The sequence below is a fragment of the Leptonychotes weddellii genome, chromosome 5, assembly GCF_054177405.1.
Source record: "Leptonychotes weddellii isolate Sample4059 chromosome 5, ASM5417740v2, whole genome shotgun sequence".
NCBI lineage: Eukaryota > Metazoa > Chordata > Mammalia > Carnivora > Phocidae > Leptonychotes > Leptonychotes weddellii.
The window spans coordinates 111,373,239-111,393,749 of record NC_138373.1 but is presented as its reverse complement, the minus strand read 5'-3'; the positions used below and the strand labels follow the sequence as shown (position 1 = coordinate 111,393,749).

At 34.9% G+C, this 20,511-nt stretch overlaps 1 protein-coding gene across 4 annotated transcripts in view; it reads right to left on the bottom strand.

Moving 5' to 3' along the window:
• USP15 (ubiquitin specific peptidase 15) overlaps window positions 1-20,511 on the bottom strand; it is a 113,095-nt gene that overhangs the window by 85,073 nt on the left and 7,511 nt on the right. For all 4 annotated transcript variants that reach the window (XR_014145741.1, XM_006740661.3, XM_006740662.3 and 1 more), the window contains exon 2: window positions 7,040-7,167. Coding sequence is in view for 3 of the 4 variants with exons in the window: in XM_006740661.3 (XP_006740724.1) it covers window positions 7,040-7,167 (128 nt within the window). In the remaining variant the exon portion in view is untranslated. The remainder of the gene's footprint in view (window positions 1-7,039; window positions 7,168-20,511) is intronic.

Genomic DNA, 20,511 nt, shown 5'->3' with positions numbered 1-20,511 from the left:
TTTTTTTTTTTTAAAGATTTTATTTATTTATTTGAGACAGAGAGAATGAGAGACAGAGAGCACGAGAGGGAGGAGGGTCAGAGGGAGAAGCAGACTCCCCGCCGAGCAGGGAGCCCGATGCGGGACTCGATCCCGGGACTCCAGGATCATGACCTGAGCCGAAGGCAGTCGCTTAACCAACTGAGCCACCCAGGCGCCCAAGAAAATTATGTCTGTTTTCTATTACTAAAGGCATTTTCTTTAATCTTATATAAAAATTTGATGCACTGTTTTTGTTTGGCTTCCTTTACACTGCATAATTATCTTGAGAGCCACTGTTGTTTTTACATATCAATACTTCATTCCTTTCAACTCTATGTAGGATTTCATTATACGAATATACTATAATTTGCTTATCCATTCAGCTACTGATGGGCATTTGGGGTTGCTTCCAATTTTCTCTATTACAAATAACACTGCTATGAACATTTGTGTGTAAGTATTCGTGTATGGATATACACTCTCATTTCTTTTGGGTAAATATGTAGGAGTGGAATGACTGGTTCCTATAGTAAACTTATGTTTAGCTTTTTGAGAAATTTCCTGATTATTTCATTTCCAAAAACAGTGTATGAAAGCACCACTTGTTTCACATCCTTGTCAACACTTGGTATCGGTCATTCATTTAAATTTTAATCATTTTGATACACATACAGTAATACTTCATTGTTGCTTTAAGCCTCATTTCTCTAATGACTAATGATGCTATGTATCTTTGCAGTTTTTGAAAACTCCATTTTCTTTGGTGAAGCATCTGTTCAAATCTTTTGTCTACATTTTCCACTAGGTTTTACGTTAATATAGTTTTGAGAATTCTTCATTCTGCATACAAGTCTTTTATCAACTAGGCAGTCTGCAAATATTTCCCCCACACCATAGTTTGTCTTTTAATTCTTTTAACATTATCATTTATTACTGATCAAACACAATTAACGGCTTAAAGTTCATTATCAATTGTGCTTTTTATATCACATTTAAGAAAGCTCCCTAACGCAATGTCACAAAGATTTTCTCCTATTTTTTTCCTTTAAGTTTTATAGTTTATATGATCTGTTTTGAGTTTATTTCATATATGATGCCAGATACAGATCAAAATTCAGTTTTGTTTTTTTTTTTTTGCAAACAGATACTTAATGCTCAGGCAGCATTTGTTTAAAAGACTACCCTCTCTCTACTGAAATCCTCTTACATCTTTGCCTAAAATCAATTGACCACATATATGTGGATCGACTTTTGGATTCTCTAATCTGTTCAACTGATCCTTACCTCACACTACATACAAATATTAAATTAAAATTGATCAAAGTCATAAATATACCAGCTAAAAGTATAAAATTCTTAGAATAAAGCATAGGTATAAATCTTGTATGACCTGGATTAGGTGATACATTCTGACACCACAACCACAAGTAACCAAAAAAAAATATAAAGTGGACTTAGAACTAAAAACTCCTGTGCTTCAAAGATACCATCAAGAAAGTAAAAGACAATCTACAGAATGGGAGATAATTTTTGGAAATCTTATATGTCAGATAAGGGGCTAGTATCCAGAATATATAAATAACACTTGAAACATAAGAATACAAAGACAAGTAGTCCAATTAAAAAGAACAGGATCAGGGCGCCTCGGTGGCTCAGTCGTTAAGCGTCTGCCTTCATCTCAGGTCATGATCCCAGGGTCCTGGGATCGATCCCCGCATCGGGCTCCCTGCTCAGGGGGAAGCCTGCTTCTCCCTCTCCCACTCCCTCTGCTTGCGTTCCTGCTCTTGCTCTCTCTCTGTCAAATGAATAAAATCTTTAAAAAATAAATAAATAAAAATAAAAAGAACAGGATCAGAATACCCATTTCTCCAAAAAAAGATATATAAGCAGTACAGATAAGATACTTAACATCATTAATCACTAGGGAGATACAAATCAAAGTAACAATGAGGTACCATTTCATATGCAGTAGGATGGCTATAATAAAAGGACAGACAATGTGTTGGCAAGAATATGGAGAAATTGGGGCGCCTGGGTGGCTCAGTTGGTTAAGCAACTGCCTTCGGCTCAGGTCATGATCCCGGAGTCCCGGGATCGAGTCCCACGTCAGGCTCCCTGCTCAGCAGGGAGTCTGCTTCTCCCTCTGACCCTCCTCCCTTTCATGCTCTCTGTCTCTCATTCTCTCTCTCGCAAATAAATAAAATCTTAAAAAAAAAAAAAAAAAGAATATGGAGAAATTGGAACCTTCATATATTGCTGGTGAAAATTTAAAATAGTGCAACTATTTTGGAAAACATTCTGACAATTCCTTAAATAGTTAAATACAGAGTTAGTATCTAACCTAGTAATTGTACATCTAAGTGTGCACCCATGAGAAATGAAAATATGTAACTACACAAAAATTTGTATGTGAAAATGTTCACAGCATCATTAGCCAGAAAGTGAACACAACTCAAATGTCCATAAGTTGATGAATGGATAAATTAAATGTGGTGTATCCATACAATGGAAAATTATTCATCCATAAAAAGGAATGAAGTACTGATTCATGCTACATGGATGACACTTGAAAAACTTTGTGTTAGGTGAAAGAATTCAAATGTTAAAGGCTACATACTATATGATTCCATATAGATGAAATGTCCAAAATAGGTAAATCCAGAGACAGAAGGTAGATTAGTGTTTGCTGAGGGTTGGGGGTTTTAAGAGGGGATAAGGAGTGACTGCCTAATGGTACAAAGTTTCTTTCTGGTGTGATGAAAATATTGTGGTGATGGCTGTACAATTTTGTGAATATACTAAAAACCACTGAATTGTACAATTTAAAAGGATAAATTTTATGATAGGTAGGTAAATTCAATCTCAATTTTTTTTCTATCTCAATTTTTTAGACACCTACTAGAAATGTAATTTGAAACTGTGTTGAATCTATAGTTTGAGGGGGGAAATTTAACAATATTGAGTCTTCAGATCCACCAACAGGATCCCTCTCTTTATTTAGGTTTTAATTTCTATCAGCAATGTCTTCTAGTGTTCAGTGTATAGGTCTTACACGTATTTTGTCAGATTTATCCATATTTTATATTTTTTGATGTTACTATAAAATGTATTTTTAAAATTTCTATTCATGCTAGTTCGTTGTTAGCATATAAAAATACAATTGAGTTTTTAAATAATGATCTTATATCCCATAAAACAATCTCATTTATTAGTCCTTGGAAACTTTTTTTTTTTTAAGATTTTATTTATTTGAGAGAGAGTGAGTGTGAGAGAGAGGAAGAGAGTACACAAGCAGCAGGTAGGGGCAGAAGTAGAGGGAGAATCAGATTCCTCCTGTTCAGCAGGGAGCCGGACGTAGGGCCTGATCCCAGAACCCCGAGATCTTGACCTGAGCCGAAGGCAGACGCTTAACTGACCAAGCCACCCAGGCGCCCCTAGAAGCTTTTTTTTTTTTTTTTTTTGGTAGATTCAATCTAATTTTCTACATGGACATAGCTGTCTATGAATAAAGCAGATTTATTACTTCTTCCTATACAATCTGTATGCTTTTTATCTCTTCTTCTTGCCTACTGCATTGGGTAGAACACCTCCAGTAATGCCAGCTGAAGAGCTGAGTGGACACCCTTGCCTTTTTCATGTCACCTGCAGGTTTTTCATAGATGCCCATTATGAAGATGAGGACGTTTCTTTCTATTTTACTTTTATCTTACATGATATGTTACCTTTTAAATATATATTTCTATACAACATATATATCCTTTTCATTGTTGGACTTGATTTACTAAACTTTTCAGACAAGATATTGGTCTAGTGTTTTCTTAAAATGTCTCTGTAAGATTTTGGTATCAAGGTTAATGATGGTTTCACAGCATGAGTTGGGAAATACTATCTCCCAATTTTCTGGAAGAGTTTTGTAAAGTAGGTATTACTTCTCCCTTAAATATTTGGTGGAATTCATCAGTGGCACTATTTGGATCTGATGATGTTTTTGTGTGTGAAAAATGTTAAACAATTTCTGTACTTGACACAGGGCTACTCAGGCAATCTATTCTTCTGGAATGAGCTTTGGTAGTTTTCATCTAATTTACTGAATTTAATGGCATAAAGTTCATAATATTCCTTTATTGTCTTCTTAATATTTGTGTATTCCATACTGATATTATGTCTCTCATGTTCCTGATACTGGTAATTGTGTCTTTCCTCTTTTTCTTGTGATCAAACTAGACATGGATCAATTTTATTGTTTTCACAAAGAACCAGTTTATATTTTCTTTTTTATAACCAACACATCATATTATATTCGTTTTGAGTAGAACCAGCTTTTGGGTTCATTGATTTTCTCTATTTTTCTCTTCTCTAATTTCTGTTCTGAACTTATTTTTCTTCTTTCTTCTTTCTTTTCTTCTGTTTACTTTAGGTTTAATTTGTTCTTAGTTTCTTAAAAACCAACATCACTGATTTGAGACTCTCATTTTATTTATATACTCATATATTATATAATTATATAATAGAGCCACTGCAGCTTTTTTTTTGATTAGTATTAGCACATGTATTACTTTTCTATTTGCTGCATAACAAACTAATGCAGGGGCTAACAATATCTTAAAAAAAGAGATTTATTTATTTATTTATTTATTTAGAGAGTTGTGGTGGCAGATGAGAGGGAGAGAGTGTCTTAAGCAGACTCTGCGCTGAGTGTAGGAACCCAACACGGGGCTTGATCTCACAACCCTGAGATCACAACCTGAGCCGAAACCTAGAGTCAAACGCTTAGCCAACTGTACCACCCAGGCACCCTGAAAACAATACTTATTTACAATCTCACAATTTTATGGGTTACAAGTTCAGGTGGGCTCAACTGGATCCTCTACTTAGGGCTCATAAGGCAGAAATCAAGATGTCAGATGGGATGATCTCCTATCTAAAGACTCTGGGGAAGAATCTGCGTCCTAGTCCATTCAGATTGTTGGCAGAATTCAGTTTTTCATGGTGCCAGGTCTGAGATGGTCTGTTTCCTTGCTGGCTGTGGGCCATGTCTCTTTCTGTTCCTAGAGGATGCCTACCTTCCTCGTCACAAGGCCTCTTCCATTTTCAGACCAGCAGCGATGCACTAAGTACTTCTCATGCTTTAAATCTCTGACTTCTGCCACCAGCTAGAAAACAGTCTGCTTTTAAAGGGCATTTGTGATTAGATTAAAACCATTGGAATAATCTCCCTTTGCCATACAACATAAATAATCATGGGAATGTTATCTCATCCTATTCACAGGCTCTACCCATATTCAAAGGGGGAGATGATTATAAAGAAAGTCACTGGGAGTCAGTCTTAGAATTCTGCTTACCATAACATGGCATACCTTTTTCAATTTCTTTTAATCCATTTGTATCTTTATATTAAAAGGGGGGCTTTCTTGTAGACAGTGCATAGTTATGTCTTTTTTTTTAAGATTTTATTTGCCAGCAAGAGAGAGAGAGGGAGCATGCACAAGCAGAAGGAGTGGCAGGCAGAAGGAGAAGCAGGCTCCCTGCTGAGCAAGGAGCCCAGTACAGAACTCGATCCCAGGACCCTGGGATCATGACCTGAGCTGAAGGCAGATGCTTAACCAACTAAGCCACCCAGGCATCCCCATAGTTATGTCTTATTTTTTATCCAATCTCTACCTCTAATTGGGGTTATTAAATTTAATGTGATTATTCATAAAGAATAATCTAAATCTACCATCTTGCTCTTTTGTATTTGTTTCATTTGTTCATTTTTTCTACTTGAACATTTTTTTTTAAACACTGACATTTCTCCTCATTATGTGTCATATTTTTCTGCTTCTTTGCATGCCAGGTAATATTTGGTTGGATCTGAGACATTACAAATTTTATCTTGTTGATTGGATGCTGGATATTTTTGTATCCCTCCAAGTATTTTTGCATTTTGTTCTAAGATGTAAAGTTTGACGCTTTCAGATTAGAAGGACAGGAGGATTAATTTTGCCCAATTACAGTGGCAAAACTGTTCTCAGTAGTATACTCCATGAATTATAAGGTTTTCCACTCTAACTGCTATGAACACGTTATTCTTGGTCCTAAATTAGCCCCAATGACTGTTCCCTCTAATTCTTTTGGGTGGTTCTTCCCCTGTCCTTGGGCAGCCCCCTCACATACATGAGCTTGATCAACACTCACCTGAAGACTTGAGAGAGACCCTCTGTATATCTCTAGGTGTCTCTCTGTCTCCTCTGTCTCTTTTTGCTGGTCATTCCTATCTGGTACTCTGCCCTGAAAACTCTGGTGGCGGGGTCTACCTGGATTCCAAACTCTTTCCTCACTGAGGGCGATTGCCAGGCTCTACACGGGTTTCCTCTTCGGTGCCTTGTCTTGAACATTCTATCAATGCAGTAAGCTGAGGCAATCATACAGCTTACCTCGTTTCCTATCTCTCAAGGATCACTATTCTTTGTTGCCTGATATCCAATGTTTTGAGAACAGTTATTTTATATATTCTGTCAAGGTTTTAGTATGCTCAGGTGGAAGAGTAAATCTAGCCCCTCTTACTCCATCTTGGCCAGAAATGGAAGTTCTGGTACTTATGTTTTATTCTCTTCAAGTGTAATGAGAGGTATAGAAGACTGGTAAGTAGTGAGGGTTGTAGAAGACTGCTGCAAAATTCCAAGAATGTAAACATATATCAATGCTCCGCAACTTAAAAAGAAAGTCATGTGTCCATTAGGAAAAACAGTAACAATACAGCATTTCCCCCAAATAATAAGATGGTGCTTTCTAACTTACATTCTTCACTTAAAGGGTTAAACAATAATAAACCTTTCTTACATGATAAATGAAAAAATTTGTCATGATACAGAGTAATAACTAATTATGACAGAATAATCTGAGTTCATTAGGTCAAATCTATAATACAAAGAAAATTTTCTAATTTATTTACATTAACATTTTCCCTATTACATATTGACTATAACATATTCAAATGAACACATTTACAACCTGACTGAAGAAAGGAAATAACGACCTTTGAGAAGTCCAGAGTTATCAATGGGTCCGGGATATACATTTTGATCTCCCATCTGGTATTTGTCCCAACTGTCAAAGCCAACATATTTTTTCCACTGTTTGAACCAGCGACTATCGACTAGGTACCTAAAAAAAGAAAAGAAATCAGTAAAGGAAAATACCTGTAACCATAGGAATAGCAGAGAAGCTATCTATTTTTGATATTTCATTTTATATTATAGTACATGCCTACTTCAAAGGATTATTGAGAATAACTGGAATGTGACTTACAATCTAGAAAAAAAAATTTCACTTATACAGTGTTATTTCTATTGTTCTGTAAATACCTACTAATGAGGACAAGTATTGACATACACATTAAAAAAAAAAATCCTTAACAGTACCTCTTAGAAAATGTAATAGCTATTCCATAAAATATTTGACAACTGAACAAAAATTCAAATGGGAATTATATGAATCAAAACAAAATTTTAAAGTACAACATGGCAAAATATAAAGAAATACCAAAATGGTTCTTTTGCAAAAAACTTACAAAGACAGTATGTTTATTTTATATATTTTACTCTCTCTTTCTGGGGATAAGGAAAGTGGATTATTAAAGGTTTGCAAGACCAATTATAATAATTGTAATAATAAATTTTTAAAAACTTTAGTTAGCTTCTTTACCAACAAAAATTAATAACAACAATACTGCCTCCATCTATTTCTCATAAAATCTGCTGGGGCAGGCAGGATAGATTTTTTTTTGATTGGTTTCACAAGTGTGGTACACCAAGCACTGTAAGCATTACTGAAACTATATTCATCTTATTTTCAAGTACCTACGAACTGGCTTCTCATCAGATGACCAGCAACAGAAAAAGTAAAATAATGGTGCTCTAGTAAAGAAAGCTCATAAACTTAAAAAACTTTACAAATTTATTCTGACTATATTATACCCCCTATGAAATACTGCTTTGCCATGGATTCATAATTATTTTAAATTCTTTTCCAGGAATATTTTCCCATACTTAACCAGGTTCAATCACAAACAAAATCAAAAGTAAAGGTTAACAAGATGTTTAAAAGCCCACATGTGTACTAACATAGGTAATCAAGTGTTTTTGGAGATCATTCTAATATATCTGTGCTTACTACACACAGCACTAAGTATAGGAATGAAATCCTACAGTTATACAGTTATTTGTTTGAAGCAAAGGCACCAATCTAACAAAATCCCACAATTCCTAGAGAATATTCATCAGCAGTTTAATTTCCTTAAAGTGGGTACTGCAGAATTATCTATACACTAGTACTCCAAACCTACTGTCAGGATTATGTAACTGAAATTCAGCCCCCAAATTGTAGAATTTGAGACTTATGAAGAAAAAAAGTTCAGAGACTAAGTCTTAGGAAAACCCTATTTTTAAAATAAAGAGATTAAATCAGCAATAACTTTATATATTAAATAAAGAAAATTATACTTAAGTATTTATCATCCACTAAAAATTTTTTAGACTCCCTCCTGTGATTTAAACAAAATATTCAGACATTTCATTTGCTTTCTTTGCAAATTAATGTCATACTATGTGGCCTTTTCTCTGTTCCATCTATTTTTGTTTTTATCATTATGCCAATTTGATATTATCTTTATTACTTTAACCTTGATTTCTTTTTTAGGGCAAGTTCCCCCAGCTTGGTGTTGTTGCAAATTGCCTTAACTGTTCTTGGCCATTTGTTCTTCCACGTGAATTTTAGAGTCAGTTTATCATGTTCCACAAAAAATACGATTAAGATTTTGACTGGAATTGTGTTGAATTTATTGATTAACAGTAACACTATAAATAACAATGTGATTTATAAAACTGACATTAAAACTATTTTGGAAATACTATCAAAATTCTATTTATATTTATTTAAAATATATTTCTAAAAGATGGGGTTTTATCTCCCAAAGTATTTAATAAATCCTCTACTGTACGGTAGAGGTTTGCACTGGGTAGTATTCATCTGTTGCTATATTTCTAGTTCAACTCTCTTTCCTAGATCTTGAAGTGACTACTTTGTGTATAATGATACTATTATGAGAGGAGACTCTTGTACTTGATGGATATTTATCTGCTTTCAACTGAAAAGACCATCATATCTCTGTTACAGGCCACCTATATCTTATTTGTAGAATTTTGTGGTAATGAACCATGAGGGGAAATATAGGAAAAAACAGAAACATCTATTACAGAAATAATATGTAGACTTCTTACGTGTACTCAATAAAGACAACAATATTAAATGAAGTGAACTAAATAAAAAAATTTTATTTTAAGACATTTACATAGATTTGTTGTAAAAACTCTACCCCTAATCTGTGAATCTGCCAAAACGTAAGAATCTTCATTTGAACTGGTAAAAGCCTACAACAGAATCAGTAGTTCTCAAAGATTACAAGTAAATGAACAAAGACCCGACTTACACATTCTCAACAGCACTCTTAATCCTTGGTATGCTATTAGGATCCAGATAGGGCCAATTTTATAGCTCTCAAGGTTTTTGTTTTTGTTTTTTTTTTAAATAGCTATAACTATTTGTAAAGACTGATATTTCATGACTTTTATTCTTAGACCTCTAAGAAAGAATAAAAGGCATGAAATAACAATCTTTATAAACAGTTATAACTATGATTGTAAGATGAAGTCTAAAATCCTCAACATCGCCTACCTGGTTTTGCATGATCTATCTACTCCTGCCTGTCTAGTCTCAACTGGTACCATTTTTCTTTGCTGAGATGTAACTACAATAACCTTCTTTCAGTTACTAGACACTCCATTTTTTGCCTTATGGCTCCATCTGCCTAGACTATACTCCTATTGCTCCCAACATCTATTTAATTCCTATAATCTTTCAGAAAGCCTACATGTCACTTTCTCAGGGAATCCTCCCATAAGCCTTTCCCACTTCCTTTCAAACAGTATGGAAAAGGAGAAATAAGATGGCAAAATCAGGCTACAAGATATCAAGACTGCTTATTAAGTTAAAGAAATTACTTTTAATAACAAAATAACTAACATGTGAGCTTTATTCTTGGGCTAGGTGCATATTTCTAAGCACTTTAATATATTGGTTCATTTATTCCTTTACCCAATAATGTAGGTACTATTATAATCATAGGCACACAGGAATAACTTGACCAAGATTACAAAGTTAGTGCGAGACCTGTGATTAAAAAATGTGATACTGGCACAGGGAGAAGCAAAAAAGACCAATGAAAACAGCACAGAGAAACAAGAATTGGATTCATGTATATGGGGAACTATGATATACACCAAAAGCATCATTATGAATTAGTGGGAAATGATCTAGCTAAGTATATGGGGAAAAAATAGAGCTTTACCTCACATATGCAGTCAGTTCTACTCTAATGCTTGTTTTGAAAACCTGAATATGTTAAACATGATTGGTATACTAGGGAACAATACCACTAATTTCAGTATATGCTCAAGCACTACTTGAATCCACAAGCAGGGCCAGGACTAAGGTGAGGCAAACGAGATGCCTAGGAACCCTAACAGGAAGCGCCTCCTTAAATTCTGCCCCCTAAGTGCCTAGCTTGCTTTACTGTAGTCCTAACTGAAACAAACACAAGGTGAATGTAGAAAACTACTCAGCTGTACTGAACCATATAGGAATGCACAAAACACACACACTTCAAATGTTTTAATTTTTAAGAGGGGGAATGCAGAGGAAGAGGGAGAGAGAGAATCTTAAGCAGGCTCTACGCCAGCACAGAGTCCAATGTGGGGCTCAATTTCACGACCCTGAGATCATGACCGGAGCCAAAATCAAGAGTCAACTGACTGAGCCACTCAGGCACCCCCAACAATTCAAACATCTTCAAGTGTGTTATGAGTCACACTCCCCACATCTGCTGTTACAACTTCTTGGCAGATTTAAGAAAACTTTCCTTCCACCACTTTGCAATAATTCAAGCTGCAACCCTTTAAATCGTACTTCTTTCTACAAGTTAACTTTATCCTTTTCAAAATAAAATGTCATATTTATTGTGGTAGTTACGTATTTCTTAACAATTTAACATATGTAAAACTGTGCTACCATTTTTATTATGTTTTTAATGTTTCTCTGACAAAGTTTTTTTGAGTGCTGTGTCCCAACCCCATTTTTCCCATATGCCCTGTGTTTTTTATTGCATGATTTTGCATATAACATGGTGGTTTTTAGGAACACATGCCATGTTACAGCAGAACTGTACAAAAATAAGTTATAGTTGGATTAAAAATGTAAATGTGAAAGTAAAAGTACAATTTTTTAAAAAAGATATGAGAAAATCCTCATTACCTTAGAATATACAAGAGTTAAGACAAAAAGCAAAAACCTTAAAGATAAAGACTGATAAACTTGCCAAGGTTAAAACGAAAGGCTACCATTCAACAAAGACACCACCAAGTAAAGAGAGAAGATACGGACTAGAGTAGATACATATACTCCAGATAACTGACAAAGGATTAGAATACATGAAGAACTCCTTTAAGTCAATAAATTAAAAAAAAAAAATTTAATAGGGAAAAAAAGCAATTCACAGAAGAAAAAATCAGAATGGCCTCTATACATATGAGAAGATGCTAAATCCCATTAGCAATGGGAAAAATACAAATATCGTCTCATGAAACTGGTGAACATAAGCATGTGCACATGTGTCAAAAATATCAAGTTGTGGAAAAGATGTATAGTAATAGGAACTTGTATACTGCCAAAGGGGGAATAAACTAGAACCTTCACTTGGAATGGTAGTTTGGCAACATAATCTTTTAAGAATAAAGATGTACAGGGCGCCTGGGTGGCTCAGTTGGTTAAGCGACTGCCTTCGGCTCAGGTCATGATCCTGGAGTCCCGGGATCGAGTCCCGCATCGGGCTCCCTGCTCAGCGGGGAGTCTGCTTCTCCCTCTCCTGCTCCCCCTTCTTGTGCTCTCTCACTCTCTCTCTCTCAAATAAATAAATAAAAAAAATCTTTAAAAAAAAAAAAAAGAATAAAGATGTACATACCATACAATCATGTACTGCCATTGCTAAGTTTTACCCTACAGAAACTCTTGTATATATTTACAAAATTACAACTATAAGAATATATTGTGCAGCATAATTTGTAACAATGAAAAGGTGGGAAAAAACCTAATATCCATTATTCATACCCAAAAATACTACACAAAAATTATAATGAAAAATAAAACTAAATAAAATAATATATAAATAATTTAAAATTATAATAAAAATCTGTTTCAGGATGGTGGCTCCCTCTGGCAACGGAGGAAAGGTAATGGGATCAGGGAAACATACACAGGGACATTCAACTGTTTTTGTAATGTTTTACTTTTTTTAAACTAAGATATGTGTGCATACATACTTTGTTATACTTTTCTTTATACTCTTCTCTCTTCCTGAAATATTACATTAAATATAATTAATATTTTCTACTTAACATAGGATAATAGTTTATATATACACGGACAAAAATGAAGTGGAGTCAAATGTATAGATTGAATGTTGAGGTCAAAACTGATAAAGTTAAGTGACAGTCAACAAATGAAAAGACATTTCAAGCATAAAAGTAAGTAATTATAGGGACGCCTGGGTGGCTCAGTTGGTTAAGCAACTGCCTTCGGCTCAGGTCATGATCCTGGAGTCCTGGGATCGAGTCCCACATCGGGCTCCCTGCTTGGCAGGGAGTCTGCTTCTCCCTCTGACCCTCCCCCCTCTCATGCTCTCTCTCAAATAAATAAATAAAAATATTAAAAAAAAAAAAAAGTAAGTAATTATAAATACAACTTAGGTTTTTTTTTTTTAAGATTTTATTTATTTGGGGGGGGGGGCGCACAGAGGGGGAAGGAGAGGGACAAGCAGACTCTGCACTGAGTGTGAAGGTCAATGTGAGGCTCAATCCCAGGACCTGAGATCATAACCTGAGCCGAAACCAAGAGTCCGGCGCTTAACTGACTGAGCCACTCAGGCGCCTCCTTAGGTTTTTTTTTAATTGGGATAAAAATATGTATAGCAAAATGTACAAAATGCAGTTTGTTTTACTATGTATTTTTGAAAGAAACTTGTAGGTTTATGTTACCTCTTACTATTTATTTTTTCTGTCTTATCTCTTCCAAACATGAATTAGCATTAAATTTTAATAAAAAATTTACATAAGCTTTAGAGAATTTTCTTTGGAAAAAGCATGATTTGATTATTTCTAAATTTATCAAATTATGTTTCTGATATATAATAATATATTCATTCTCAAGAAATTATTTCTTTTTGGTAACTAGAGCAACCAGTAAGTAAACCAGAAATGCAGAACTGATTGTGTGACATCTCAAAAGAAAAAAAAAAGCACATAAAAACCAGAAAGTACAGATTATAACCCTTGATATCAGGGAAGATAATATAAGCAAAACAAAAAATCCTACAATTGACACATATACTGATCTTAAGCTGATTTAAGTTTTAGTATGAAGTATTACATTATAGATTTGCAACCATCTAAAATTCATCTAAATACTAATCCACAAATATCCAGAGAGCCCAAAGTACAGAAGAGTAATTAATTGCTTTGTGACAAATGCAACAATTTAAGTTTCTTGCACAAAGGAATCTATGCCTTATAGATGAGACCAAAGGTGAAATATTTCTGAATACTGAGACATGTGACTGTGTTCCCATATAAAAAGCCATGAAGTACATGTACCAAAATATGATCAAGATTACTTTATTTATGATTGAGGTCTCTGGCTGTAGCTTAATAACTACAATTTCCCTCTGTTTCAGTGGGTTACAAGGAATTTATGAGTGCCTCACACTTGCATTAACCATGATTCTCACACACTAGTACACCAATATGAAAAATTTTTATCCTAATGTTAATATTATCTGGGTTCAAAAATTAGTAAACAAAATCTTATGGAGATAAAGGTTTATGGTCTTCAATCTCTCAAATCCTTCAGAGATGACCCATAATCCTCCAGCATATCTCCAGATAGCCTTCTCCATTTCCAGTAATTTCAAAACTTATGCCAATCTCTCACCCATTAGGCTGAATAGACAACCTTGCTGCCCTACTTTTTGAGGAAGTTAGAAGCCCCTACTTTCTGTCCAACTCTCCTGCTCCCCACCTTAATCTTACCTGATTCCTTCATAAATTAGTGAAGGATGTAACCCTCCTTACATCCAAGGCTAATTATTTTTGTTCCTATGCTTTGGATTTAATTTCCTTCTGCCTCCTTAGAGGCTTACCCCATTAACAGCCCCTACTCTTGTTTCTCCTGGTATGTCTTTCCCCCCCCCCCACTCAGCATGTAAACAGGGCCAATTCTTTCACCCTTTCCCCCCATATCACCTCCCAACTCTCACACTCATTTCCTTCTCTATCTACTCCCATTTCTCTGACTTGTTCTTACGGCCAAGCTTAAGTTTCTACTCTTCAACCCTCACTTACTCTTCAACCTAGTACAAGAGGTCTTCCTACCCCAAAGAACCCTCAAAAATTTATCACAAATCCAAAAGATTCATAATTTTATGTACCTCATCAATTCTTTTTAAACTACGTGATTCTAACCTTTTTTTTTTTGGAAGAGAGTGTAGGGATACTCTTCTTATTCTTTTTTTTTTTTTTTTTGGCAACCTCTTCACAGAGTTGCTAATTTCTTCTCTCACTCTTCATACTCTCCAATGATATATATATTTTTAAGATTTTATTTATTTTTTTGACAGAGAGAGACACAGCAAGAGAGGGAACACAAGCAGGGGGAGTGGGAGAGGGAGAAGCAGGCTTCCCGCGGAGCAGGGAGCCAGATGTGGGGCTCAACCCCAGGACACTGGGATCATGACCTGAGCCGAAGGCAGACGCTCAACCTACTGAGCCACCCAGGCGCCCCCGATATTTTAATTCATACCAATGATTCCAAAATCTGCATCCCAGCCAGTCTTCACATCTTTAAATACTTCCAATTCCTACTGGTCCATGTCAACTTGGATTTTTCATACATTCCAACCTCATTAATCATTTTCACACCTTTATATTTACTCCTTCTCTAGGGGTCCTTTAATAAATAACATCAATAATTTAATTTCCCAAGCCAGAAAGCAAAATATTATCCTGTATTCCTCCTTCCCTCACCCCATAACATCTAGTAACCAAGTACCTTCAAAAAAGTACCTTAGTTCTGTACCTCCCTTCCCTATTATTTTTTAGTGGCATAGATTATTGCAATGGCTGCCCAACTTATCTCTCCTCTTTAAGTTTACTGCTTCCAATTTGCCCTACATTCTGCTGCCACAGACATTTTAAAGACATAAATATGAACATGCTACTATTTAAATCAGAATTTTAATTTTAATAACAAAATATAAATGCTTTATAAAAAGATTTGTATAAAGTGTTTTCATGTTAGTTTATAGTTACAGTAACCTCTTTTTTTCCCTTCCTTTTTTTATTCAGTTGTTGGGGAAACCAAAACTCAGAATATGTGACTTATCAATGAAACACAACTCTATTAAGTGAGTAATGCAGGGCTCGTTTTCAAAACACTCTGGTTTTCCAACTCTAAATTCAATGCTTCTTTTTTTTTTACTATGTTAAACTTTACTATAAATCCCATTTACTTAACAAAGACTTAAAGATGTAACAGATTCTTACTAAAATCATATACTATCCCCCTCTTTATGAAACAGTAAGGATTCTCTGCAAAAAGTGAAACAGAAGAATATCAAAATGTTATTACCAAGCTATAATTAAGAACTGAAATACTTATTCAAAAGGCATGTTTTAGTAACTATTATCCATTTTACTTATGAAGAAAATAAGTATTTTCAAAGTGGAACATAAACATCTTTGGTAAATGTTAGATCTTTGCCACTACACCCATATGAGAGTCTTATTTTCACGTCAATTAAGAGTACACAAAAAGTGAACACTGTCTTTCTTTTAGGAAGTTTTCTAGAATGGTGGTAAACTAAACTGTGGATGAATTTTTTTTGCACACTTAATTTCAATTTGTTTTCATGATTAATTTCGCTTATAAATTTTCTTACCTCCTGAAATCAGATTGGAGTAAATATACTAAATTTACTAAATATACTAAATTTACTACAGAAAAAGTACTAGGCTACTTATATTAAGTGAAATAAGTCAAACTAAGAAAGACAAATACTGTATGATTTTACTTATACATGGAATCTAAAAAACAAATGAATAAACAAAAACCAAAATCAAATCTATAAATTCAGAGAATACACTGATGGTTGCCAGACGGAAGCACTAAGATTAATTCTCTCATTTAATGACATACTATTGAAAACATCTAGTGGTGGTGGGATGGGCAAAATGGGTGAAGGGAAGTGCAAGATACAGGCTTCCAGTTATAGAATAAATAAATCATGGGAATAAAAGGTACAGCATAGGGAATATAGTCAATGATATTGCAACAGTGTTGTATGGTGACAGTACCTACACACTTGCGGTAAACAAAGCATAATGTATAGAATTGTCAACTATACTAAAAAAAAAAGTACTAGGCCAAAATCCACTTTCTTTTCTTCTTTTTTTCCAACATCCTCTTTCTAACGTTACTTGCTGTGAGGTTTTTAGAGAAGTTAGTGCTAAAACCTTTAGCCTGTTCATCTTAGAAATGGTAATTCATTCATTAACTCAATAAATATTTAAGATCTACTATGTATATACTATTCCATATGAATAGATGGCTAGCAAAATAGCCAAGGTCCCTATGTTCATGGAATTCAGAATCCAGTGGAGGAGAGAGATATTAAGTAGTTAACATATGTAGTAAAATATTGTGGTGAGTGCTGTGAAGGGAAACAGGAAATTATGAAAGCATATAAAGGGGTCCCTATTAGGAATAAAGGAAAGCCTCTTTGAAAACCTAACATTTTAGCATATGAATACGAGTTGTTTCAGGAAGAAGAAGAAAAACGCTATCTAGACTGAAGGAACAGCATGTGCTAGGACCAGAACTTTGGGAGTTTGTTATCTTGGAGGAACTGACTAAATGATGTTGGAGTTTATGACAAGGGGATAAGAAATGATACATAAGGCTAAAGAGGTAGACTGGACCGAGACTATACAATGTCTTTAAGGTAATGGTAAGGATTTTATCCTAAGTGTAATGGAAAGCCACTCTAAGATTTTTAGCAGGGAAGAGATAAGATTTGATTTACATTTCATGAAGACCACTGGGAATACCTCAAAGGATTACTGGGAGGATCAAACACAAATCAAATGTTTAGTAAATAAAAACTCACATAAAGCTACAAGTACTTCAAAAAGGTCTAAATTAGGGGCTCCTGCGTGGCTCAGTCCGTTGAGCTGCTGCCTTGGCTCAGGTCATGACCCCAGGATCCTGGGACTGAGTCTCACATCAGGCTTCCTGCTCTGCGGGGAGCCTGCTTCTCCCCTTCCCTCTGCCTGCCTCTCTGCCTACTGTGCTATCTCTCTGTCAAATAAATAAATAAAATCTTAAAAAAAAAAAAAAGGTCTAAATTATATGGTGCTAAATATTCTGAAGGCATCAAGAAAGACAATTTGTATTGTGGTCAGGACAGAATAGTTTTCAATGGCTCCAAAGAAGATAGGTCAATTTTAGGACCCCACACAAATCTGAGTCAATTTTAAGACAGTCCTCAAATGTTGAAAAGCTACTATAACAACTAAAAAGGCCAAATTTTCTTTTTCTTTTTTTGGTGGTGGTGGGGTAAAGATAGGAGAGTTCTAAAAGTTTATACTATTTTTATACACACCAAAAGCAAATTGAAGGAAAGATATATACAGGCCAATAAATGATTGAGAAACAGCCCTAGACATAAAGGAGTTTAAAAGCAGTATGGAGAATGGGGATATCTCAGCAGCTGCATTTAAGAAATCATAGAGCTAATGAATGCATAGTTCTTTCTTTTCTTTTTTGATTAGTACATTTATACTTACAACTTTTGGATAGGCAATTCCTGCTTAATTTCCTAATATGACATATATATAACATCATTTATTTCTTAAAATCCTACCTTTTTCTCTGCAAAGTAGATATAAAACATTCTTCTACAACTAAGAAAATACACAAGTATTTCAGCCTAATCCAATGTAGCACACAATTTCAGAAAAACATGTATAACTATCTTATGCAGAATTAGCGGAATAAACAACTCTTGATGTTAATTCACTCTAAGATTAATTCTCTAATTTAATGATATACTTACATAGCAAGAGCATAAAAACATTTTCAATACTAAAGGAGATATCGATGATTTCTAGCATTTTAAATCATTATAAGCCAGATAATTCACAGGCTTTTTTAAAAAGTACCAAACTGTAATTCAGGATTTCATTGTTTCAGTAAAACTTAATTGAAAGCTATTGAGTTCTTTCAAATAAAACAATGGCTTCATTAATCTCTTTATATCTTCATTTTAAATTTCAAGCATTTCCAACCTATTTTCTACTTTGCACATTAAATTCATCAGTTAGCAGGAACTAATTTTTATGACCTCTTTTTACATCTAAACTAAGACAAAAAAGGAACTCAGGAAGGAGGCCAAGTAAGATTGTGAAAATGAAAAGAAAACCCATAGAAAGGGAGAAAATTTTGCAAATCATCTCTCTGAAAAGGGATTTGTGTCTAGAATACATAAACTCTTAAAACTCAATAATACAAAGACAAATAATCTAATTTAAAAATGGGCAAAGGATCTAGGTAAACATTTTGCCAAAGAAGGTGTACAAATGGCCTATATGCACATATGAAAAGATGTGCAACATCATTAGCCATTAGGAAAATGCAAGTCAAAACTATGAGATACCGCTTTACATATGCTAAGATGGTTGTAATCAAAAAAAGACATTAACAAGCACAGTCAAGGATGTGGAAAAACTGGAACCCTCATACACTGTTGATGGCAATGTAAAATGCTGCACCCATCTTTGAAAAAAGCCTATCAGTTCCTTAAAAAATTAAACACCCAGGAATTCCACTCCTCGGTATATACTCAAGACAAATCAGTTATGTCTACACAAACAAAAGTATGTACGTACATATAACAAAAAGTTATGTCTACACAAAAACTTGCACATGAATTGTTCATAGCAAGATTATTCATAAGGGCCAAAAATGTGAACGCAAATGTCCATCAACTGATGAAGGGATGAATTCAATGTGGTATATTATCTATACAATGGAATATTATTCAGTAACAAAAAGAAATGAAGTACTAATACTTCATGAAAGAAGCCAGACACAAAAATCACATATATGATTCCATTTATATGAAATATCCAAAACTGCCAAATCTATAGAACTAAAAGTAGATTAACTGCCTAGAGCAGGGGGATCTGAAGAGAAATTGGGGGAAGCAGGGGACTGCTAATAGGTATGGAGGATTTTGGGGGGGGGGGGTGATAAAAAATATTCCAATGTTGATTGAAGTAATGGTTGCACAATTCTGTGAGTATACCAAAACCCAGTAAACTGTGTATTTTAACTGGGAAAATTGTACAATATGTGAATTACATCACAATAAAGCTGTTATTTTTTTTTTAAGAGTGGAAGGACATATATCTGGATGAGATTAATAGGGATGATTTTACAGAGATTGGTTTTTTTTTAATATTTTATTTATTAGAGAGAGTGCGTGCGCACAAGAATGAGAGAGAGAGAGAGAGAAAGAGAGAGAACAGGGCAGTGGGAGAGGGAGAAGCAGACTTCCCACTGACCAGGGAGCCCAATGTAGGGCTCGATCCCAGGACCCTGAGATCATGACCTGAGCCGAAGGCAGACACTTAACCAACTGAGCCATCCAGGCACCCCCAGAGATTGGTGTTGAGCTAGGTTTTGAAGTAAGTGAAGGTCAGGAATTAGTAAACTGTATTTGAAATAATATGAATGATGTATAATGCCCTATGAGGCAGAAATGAGTAAATAATTTTCAAGAAATGGGAACCAACCATCAGCATCAAAGCAGAGCTACATTAATTAGAAATAAGATTGCTAAGACTAGAATGCTAAACCAAGGAGAAAGCCTCAGAAAATCCCATAGGCTCCTCAAATGATAACAGATGAAAATGCTATCTTTAATATGCCAAAGCGATCACTGCCTGGTTTTAAAACTTCAAAGTATTCATCTCTCAAAAAGTTGCTTCCATAATATGGGTAATGGCTCTATCACTCACAGGCAAGCAATACAGTTTAAAACGCAGGCTTTCGAGTTGACTGTCTAGGTTAGAATCTCTGCTCTAGGGGCGCCTGGGTGGCTCAGTTGGTTAAGCGACTGCCTTCGGCTCAGGTCATGATCCTGGAGTCCCGGGATCGAGTCCCGCATCGGGCTCCCTGCTCGGCAGGGAGTCTGCTTCTCCCTCTGACCCTCCCCCCTCTCATGTGCTCTCTCTCATTCTCTCTCTCTCAAATAAATAAATAAAATCTTAAAAAAAAAAAAAA